Raw genomic sequence first — 9,332 nt, 5'->3', positions numbered from 1 at the left:
AACTGACCTGCACTGGAAGCCCTGAACAGGTCAGTGATGTAGCTACATTTCACTGCTTCTTCTGGCCGCTTCCTCTCTTTCATCGAGTCCCGCGCATCGGTTCTGTTCGGAATCGTTTGACGGAAGCGCGGAACAGACGTGAGCCGATTCGTGTAGCTCAGCGATTTTTGATTTATTATCGATTTATTATCGAATTAAAAAATGGGAAATGATCACTTGGTACATTGAGAAGGCATAAATATAAAATATTAATAATAAAAATAAAAAAAAACAGGGCAGCAGGCCAAATCAGCCGCCAGGCCACCGGAAATTCTCCCAGTGCTCCCGATGGCCAGTCCGGGCCTGTTACACAGTTCAATACTCAACATGAGAGAATGGGAACAGGGCTATTTATATCAAACAATACAGGTCACATGACAAGAACCAACCAATGAGAGACAAGACACATGACAAAGACAACCAATAAGAACATGACACATGAACCAAAGAACCAATCAGAACATGACACATAGACTAGGCAGGAATACATAAAGGCAAGGGAAGCATGACACCAACAGGGACCATGACTAAACTCCAAAATAAAAGACATGAAAACATGAACATAAAAACAAAACCCACATTACAGGTGAATGGAAACCGCTAATGTTGACTGTTTCTTGTTTTCTTTCACATTGAAATGTGGCATTATATTAAAATGTAACTTATTTGGATGTATTTACATTTTAAAGCGTTGTTATATAGAACATTTATTGAGATTACAGGTTAGCATGCTAGTGTCAGTTTATATCCAAATGTTCCCAAGGTTCCATGCATCCATGCACTGGTGTTGTTTGCTTTTCCATTTCTAATTGATTAGACAATTTTCATCTGACGGACTTGTTAAACAATCACTTGCACTGAAGGAGGAACTACCCATATCTAGGCACCAGAATATCATAGAGGTTTGAGGGTGGCCTCTTTTGACTTGGGTCAGTAAGAAATCACATAGGAACCAGCCAGAATACCCTAGCAACACAATAACAACAAATAACCCAGATCATCTTAGTAACGATATATGCAACTATTACAGAAATCTATTAGGCTAAACTAATACTTCACTACTACTCTCTACTACTCTACTACACTTCGCTTAAAATTGTTTCCAACTTAATTGATATGAAAAATTAGAATATCATAAAAACTACTTGCAATTTTTATTCTTTCTTTCCTCATTTCCTCACAAGTTTCCATTGTATTTATTGCACATTTTCATACCGAATAAAAAAAAATGGTATAAAGCTCAGTTTTTTAATGCAGCTTTTGAAAAATGTATTCACACATTCTGGTGTTTCCATTCAGAATTAGTATGCAATATTCCAACATTTTAATTTAAATATGTAGTTGACTATATTCTTTTTTCCCCCCATCTAAATATATGTCAGGTTTACTCTACAACGGTGGCACAGAAGCACATCTGATGTGGCATTTAGGTGTCTTTCCACAAATACACATAAATGCATTTACACAGCAGTTACAACTGTATACATTGATACTAGGTGCTGAGATGGATGGGTTTATGCAGCATTGTACCTTTACATTGAATTTTGAGGAGGCACATAGCAGCCTTAAGATGACAGTGTAAAGACACCTATAGCGTCAAGTCTAGTTTTCTCATTTTTCTGCTGCTGTGTTGCAAGTGCACCTACAGTATGGCACCTAAAACGTTTTGTCATGTCCATAAGGCTAAGATTTTTTAAATGAGTGGGGTGATGTGAAAATGGTTTCCACAGACCTTGAGCTCCTTCCTACATAATTGTGTTTTGGCAAATAAAATATTTTGAAGAGCTAAAAATCAGTATACTTCTGCGATGGCTTTAGGAAGTGTGTAACCTAACTTTCTGCACACACTAAAAAGCTGACCAGTCTTGCCACTCTGTTTGCATGTTTTTGCATTGGTAATTTCCTGCATCGCGGGCAAGCTTTAGTGTTGAATGCAACAGCCTGCTAACAGAGATGACGTTTAGACAGCAGTGAGGAGTGAGTCATCGCTCACATGCTGATCCAAATAGCTCTGGCGCACACATACAAACACAGACACACATGGAGCCAACATAACTCTTGTCCGATAGTGTATATCCATGCACTTGTAAATCCATGTAGTTTAGACTGTGTCATTGCAGCACTTTTAACTTTTAGATTCATGCACTGATGAGTCCCTGAAGGCTGGAGGTAATGAGATCAGTTTTTCACACAAGCAGGGGTTTGATTGACTCTGATTATCTCGTTTATAAGAGCCAGTTGTCTTACAGTCTCTCTGCTGGAAACTGCCTCTTTCATGCTCTACTGATAAACCTTCTGACATATTCTGTTTCAGGACACTTTGTTTTGTGTCGCAGAGGTGCAAGATGCAGATTACAGTAGATAGTTGGGATGGAAATCAAGAACTTACCGTTCTTTTTAAATTGTATTTAAAACTGAAGTATGCCACTTTGTTGGCATACTCACATTAGTCTCGTGTAGCCAGACCTTCAGTCTGACAGCAGAAGGTCTGGGAACCTTGGCATATTTGAATGGCCAAGGCCCGCCCAAGTGGCCATATGACTAACAGGTAAAGCAACCAATCACGTTTCGTTTTGTGCCATGTCATGTTTAGAGGCATGGAAATGTCCCCACAATAACAGACCGGTGTGTATAACTCTTTCTATGCCACAAACTTTTAATATTTCACATACTTTTGAAAATCCAGCATTTAGTTGATCCTAATAAATGGTCATCGTCACAGGTGTAAACACAACGTCTGTCATACATTCATGAGGGGGTCACGGCATCACGGGTTGGGGTTTGTTTATATATATATATATATTTATACAGTGGTTCAGTGGATCATATTGTGGTTTTTGAGTCACAGATCAGATGATTTTTGGATAAGCAAGAAACAAAGAAAAAAATTAAAGCACAGAGAATGACAATGCCGTGAAGGCTTTTTGATATAATTTTATGTGTATGTATCAATAATCTCTAACGTTTCGGTCCGAAACGTTTGTTTCTTTTCCCATCAGTAATGAATGTAAAATAAAGCGAAAAAAGAAGACTGTTACTCGTGAGTGTGGATCATAATTTCCTATACTAAGTAACTTAACAGATTGACGCACCAAAATTAAAAGATCAAGTAACGGAAGAGCGCAGTGCAAACGGCGTTGTTAATGTGTATGTATCTTAAATGCAGGGAGACGTGAAAGAGGAATCATTCATGACTGTCTAAAACACGACTCTATGCTTGTGCACGCCGAGTGTGTGCAAGAACAGCATGCGAGTAATGAAGTTATCTTTCGTTTCGTTTAGTGTCTTCTTGTGGTTTAGCAAATTAACCTGCAAATCAGATGCGTGCCGAACAGTGGGGTCTGTTCTGTATGAATCACGGATCAACTGCACTCCATTTAACCCCTAAGAACAATCTTTCATTTACTAATTTAACAGGAAATCGTCAAATTGCTACTCCATATCAATCGCATACAACGAAAATACAAAATAATTAGAACAATCATTACCGTGCAATAAATAATATAGTGTCATATAAGCCTATCTATACACATTTTTCCCAGAACATTCTTGCGACCCGGTAGCAATTCTTCCACGGCCCGGTAGTGGGTCGTGACCCGGTGGTTGGGGACCTCTGCCTTAAAGAAAACGACATGGAAATCCTGTATAATTCAACCAATCTACAATCTATAATATTGCCAGCCCAAGCCCAAGACTGATTGCCCACTGAAGCTAAGCAGGGTTGAGCTTGGTCAGTACCTGGATGGGAGACCTCTTGGGAAAACTAGGTTGCTGTTGGAAGGGGTGTTAGTGAGGCCAGCAGGGGGTGCTCACCCTGTGGTGTGTGTGGGTCCTAACGCCACAGTATAGTGATGGGGACACTATACTGTCAAAAAGCACCGTCCTTCGGATGAGACGTTAAACCAAGGTCCTGGGGTATAACCCCAGCATCCTGGCCAAATTCGCCGATTGGCCTCTGACCATCATGGCCTCTTAACCATCCCCATATCTGCTGATTGGCTTCATCACTCTGTCTCCTCTCCACCAATAAGCTAGTGTGTGGTGGGCGTTCTGGCGCACTATGGCTGCTGTCGCATCATCCAGGTGGATGCTGCACACTGGTGGTGGTTGAGGAGATTCTCCCCTTCTGTGTAAAGCACTTTGAGTGCCCAGAAAAGCGCTATATGAATATAAGGAATTATTATTATAATTATTATTATAATCCAATGATGCCTTTTAAACTCCTAAAGTGTTTCCAATTTTGTGTACGATATGCATCAGACGTTCAGCCAGCAGTCTGTGGGTGTGACATTTGAGGCTGAGACTATCATCACAATAGCCGGGTTTCCATCCAAAGTTGCGAATTTAACTTATGCGCAAAATTGGAATATCGCATAAAACATTTGCGAACACATCGTTTCCATCCAACGAGTCAAAGAGAACAAAATCGTCACTTCCTGATAATCTGGCACTATAAATCACTAATAAAAGTAGAAGAAGATACTGAATATAATAATTTTCATATATAATAAATTACTTGCGCCTCAGAGCAAGCAGACGAAACACAATGAATGCGGTCATTGCTTTCGGAGGTGGATGCTGCTGTTTGGGAACGCAGTCGTGTAAGACATTTCTGGTAGGCAATTATACAGAGATACTTTGATGACAGACTTTGCTCGGGCATTTCCGAATGGCCATAACAACATTTCAGATGCTGTGGAATGATATCGGTCCATATGTTTTGCTGTCCCATAGCACAAAGTCACATGACTTTTTTGATGCGCTTGGAGGAATTTATTCACAAAATGCATTTCCATCTCCCATTATTTGCATTAACCCTTTTTCACACAAGTCAAAAACCAGCTCAAGCGAGCGTAAAAACTTTTTGTCGAATTAAGGGATTTTTATTAGAAATTTGGCTTTTCCATCACTCATTTCTCATGTGATACTTCAAAATGCGAATTAAAATAGGGTGATGGAAACATAGCTGTTGACTACGATTACATGCACAGTATATCGATATATGATTCGGAATTTGGCGGTATTCTGATTAATACTGATTCATGAGTAACACTTTACAATAAGTATCCCATTAGTTAACATTAGTTAATGCATTAAGTAAGGAATAATTGACTACAGTCCATTTAATTATTTGGAAATATGCACACTTGAGGTGGTGATGCAGCCGTTATTTATTTAGCATTATTTTCTAATAATTCAACGGACTGGAGTCAACTTGTTGGAGTTTTAACTTCTTGTTATTTGCTCAGTTCCTGTCGTTGTGGGTTTTGGTTCTTTTGCCATTGTAAGCTGTAAGGACCTTTGAAATAGCTGAAATCATTTGGTGAAGTGTTATGGACGTGTAATGCGGTTGAGCCCTGCCTGGAACTACTTAAGCTGTGTGTTTCCCTGAAAATAATTGCACACCTTAGAATGTTCGTCAACCAATCAGATTCAAGCATTCAACAGCCCCGTAGTTTAATTAGCATTATTATGCTATTATGTATGATGTTTTAAGAGTTCCTGTGGCTCCACTGTGATTGGTCACATGCTATTTATGGCGCACGTGATTGGCTCGTAAAAACCTGTAGCCCAGGGCTGCTTAAGTACATTGTAGACCCATTGAAACCAATGGAGCTACGATCAACTTGTACGATGCTTTTGGGAAACGCAGCCCAGAACTAAGCGCCCATGATCAAGCTACTTGTTGCTTAAATTCTTCTTTTTTCGCTATTTTGTGCTCTTCTGGGTCACTCTCATTGCCTTAATTTCTCTTCCACGTGCATCCCTAATTTGCTATCACATTTTCTATTTCCCCTACTGTTGCTTATGTGTTTATGTATGTGTCTCATCAGCTTGGGTGTAATTCTGCTGCAAATTGCGTGAATCAAGCATTTTACCGTCAGAGCTTTACACCAAACGTGTGTGTGTGTGTCAGAGAAGAGAGCATGCCTGCACTGTCAGTCGCATTGGCTTCTTAAAGAGATAGCTCTGCTTTTCTGTCTCTCTCTGCAGTGCCGCCCTTTCTCCTAATCTCTCACTCACCTACTTTCTCTGTCTCTCTCTCACTGCGGCTCGTCTTTCTGCAGATCTTGCGTTCTTTCAGCCTGTGTGTGTGCGTGTGCATGTGCGGGGCGGGATGGAGTCAGAGCAGGTTCATGTCGTGCTATCAGTGAGTCAGAATATTACAGTCTATGTTTGTCATTGAGACCGGCCTCCAGTTTGAGGCTTATCTAACTAAAACAGGAGGAAGACACCATAGAGAGGACTGGTATTCTGTAAGTCACAGCTTGGAGAGACTATAGTTTGTGTGTGGTTTGTTTTAGGTTCTTATCTGTCAATAACCCTGTGTGTTTTTTCTAGGCTGGTTTGGGGACTTTGTCTGTCATGCAAGACCTGAGGAGTGAATCGGAACGTCTCAATGAGGTCAAGGGCCATTTGGAAATTGCCTTACTGGAGAAACACTTCCTACGTAAGTACTGGAGGGATGTCTGTGCTTGTATTCTGTGTATGCTATATGGAATATAAAGCTGAACAAAAGTTGGGATGCCCTTTATGTATATGTACAGTGTTTCATTCATACCTACAGGTTATGCAGTAGTAATAGTGGGTCCAGCATGCGTTGTATACCATGTCAAAAATTTACAGCGGTATGATACAATCCTTTTCAATACCTGACCCAAATGACAATGTGCTGAGAAGTTTAATAGTAGCACTATAGCATACTTCCACAGTTTATTTTAATTTGTATGATTCATGAAGCCTTTACTATAATGACCATTATTCTAAAAAATACTTCTGGCCAGGGTGAAAAATTCATTAAAAGTACAAAAAACTGGTACTGGAAATGACAAAAAATGCACTTGATATTTAACAGTTTGTGGGGAAAAAATGCCACCATACTGAATTCCTTAAGGTTGGTTTTATAATACTTGATATATTTCATGACATTTTATTATAGGGCTGTCTTTTTTTAACAGAAAGATTTGTTCAGAATTTCATTTAATTAATTCACTAGAGCTTTTGTCCTAAATTGATGAGATTTTCATGGACGAAAAATACCTTCATAAAAATGTCCCTGAAATTCTGTTTCAGAGGTCAAACATTTTATATAAACATTCATTACATACACATTTCTTACATTAGTTCTAACTCTGCATTCTTATTGGATGAGCCATACTTAAAGCCACTGTAAAATAGGCGATATATGAGTTTTGAAGAAGAATTTTCTTTATTATAAATATTGTGTTTCAATTTAAATCCAGGGCTCAGTAATGATTCAACACTTTTGTTTGTTCTCGAAGGTCTCAGTGCGTTCTCATGTAGGTAAACTATGTTAGATGTTATAGTCTTCAGTTTTGTGAATGGCCACAATTTTTTCTCTGTATCTTGACAGTGGGATTGTGTTTATGTAGTTGGTTTAATGAAAGAGACACACTCATGTGGTCATTTTACCACATTGTTTAAGGCTTGTTCACACAAACAAACACAATTGGTGCAAACTAATTACAATATTTACCCATTTTAGACTGCTTAGCCTGATCACCCTGAGTGTGTGGATGTGTGTGAGCGAATCATCTTTTAGATACTTGTGTATGAGTGTTGTTATGAGTGAGCATTTGCTATCTTTTTATGCGACGGAATGTCAGCACTATGATAGTAAAGCTTAAAACACCTACATTAGGGACAAAATGTGCTTGCTGTAGTTCCCATGAGAAAAACTGCTTCGTAACGGAACTAAATAATGTCTTCGTTAAAGGAATAGTTCAGCCAAAAATGAAGCTTGTCATGTTGATCCGACTTTATTCTGCTGAAGAAATAGAAGCCGAAGCTTTTTAAACTTTATAAAAAGATGTAAAAAAGCAGCATAAAATATGATAAAAGTCATCCACACGACTCTACATAGAAAGCCTTCTGAAGTCTTCATTGTGAGGAACAAACCAAATTCAACGTATTATCACTGATAATCAGTGAACTGCTGAAAACTGAATCTGATTCAGAAAATGTATCTGTTTTGTGAACTGGATCAACTGATTCACTGAAGAGATCCGACTGCATGATTCATTCACAAATAGGACATCACTTCTCTCATGAATGGCTAAAGAGAGCTTAGACTGATCTCAGTATTTTCAGTGAATAATGACTGAAACATTTTGTATGGCTTCTGAAGACTTTAGTACATGACTCACATGGACTACTTCATTTATTGCTTTTATGCCCTTTTTGAAGCGTGAAAGCATGGAAGACACATACTGAGAAAATATATACCTTGGCTAGAATATCCTTTCATTTGCTCTGGATTAAAAATAAAATACATCTGCCAAATGCATAAAATGTTAAATGCAATGTGTCTGTAAGAATTAGAGGTATAGACAATGTAATTAGCTCAGTGTAAAAACAATAGATATCAAGTCAAGTCAAGTCACCTTTATTTATATAGCACTTTTAACAATACAGATTGTGTCAAAGCAACTGTACAGCATTAAGTAGGAAAATAGTGTGTCAATAATGCAAAGTGACAATAGTAAACACTCATTTTTCAGTTAAAGGCAGTTCATCATTGAATTCAGTGATGTCATCATCAGTTCAGTTTAAATAGTATCTTTGCAATAATTTGCAATCAAGTCAACGATATCGCTGGAAATGAAGTGTCCCCAACTAAGCAAGCCAGAGGCGACAGCAGTAAGGAACCAAAACTCCATTGGTGACAGAATGGAGAAAAAACCTTGCGAGAAACCAGGCTCAGTCGGGGGGCCAGTAATGTAAAATGGTACCATTTGTTAACATTAAAAAGTAAATGCATTAGCTAACATGAACTAATAATCAGCCATATATTTTCTAAAGTATTTATTAAACTTTCGTTAGTAAAAATATAATTATAATAGAATTGTTCATTGTTTGTTAATGTTTGTTCGCAGTGCATTATTTTAATGTTAACAAATAAAACTTAATTGCAAAAAATTTGTAAGTGCTGAGATTGATATGACTAATCTTAAAATATTGTTACTATTCATTATTAGTTTAACTAATGTAATATACACTGCTGTTCAAAAGTTTGGGATCAGTAAGATTTTTCATGTTTTTAAATAAGTTTCTTATGTTCATAAAGGCTGCATTTATTTATTCAAAAATTATATTTTTATTTCTGAAGGATCATGTGACACTGAAGACTGGAGTAATGCTGCTGTTGGTGTTTGTCAGGACGGTGTTGATCTCTCTGACCTCTGTGGTGGTTCTGGTCATCAGTACGGACTGGATCAGGTGGGATAACCTGAACCGCGGCTTCTTGCCGAGCGACGAGCTCTCCAGAGCGT

General features: G+C 38.3%; 1 protein-coding gene across 1 annotated transcript in view; it reads left to right on the top strand.

The window, feature by feature from the left end:
- Window positions 1–9,332, top strand: part of LOC107710742 (GRAM domain-containing protein 4-like) — a 57,952-nt gene that overhangs the window by 13,303 nt on the left and 35,317 nt on the right. Inside the window, 1 exon segment of the mRNA XM_016515581.1 lies at window positions 6,382–6,490. Coding sequence (XP_016371067.1) covers window positions 6,382–6,490 — 109 coding nt within the window.

This window comes from Sinocyclocheilus rhinocerous, unplaced genomic scaffold, assembly GCF_001515625.1.
Source record: "Sinocyclocheilus rhinocerous isolate Xijiao unplaced genomic scaffold, SAMN03320098_v1.1 scaffold1078, whole genome shotgun sequence".
Classification (NCBI taxonomy): Eukaryota; Metazoa; Chordata; class Actinopteri; order Cypriniformes; family Cyprinidae; genus Sinocyclocheilus; species Sinocyclocheilus rhinocerous.
Note: the sequence above shows the minus strand (reverse complement) of the source record. Positions and strands in the feature narration are given on the sequence as shown.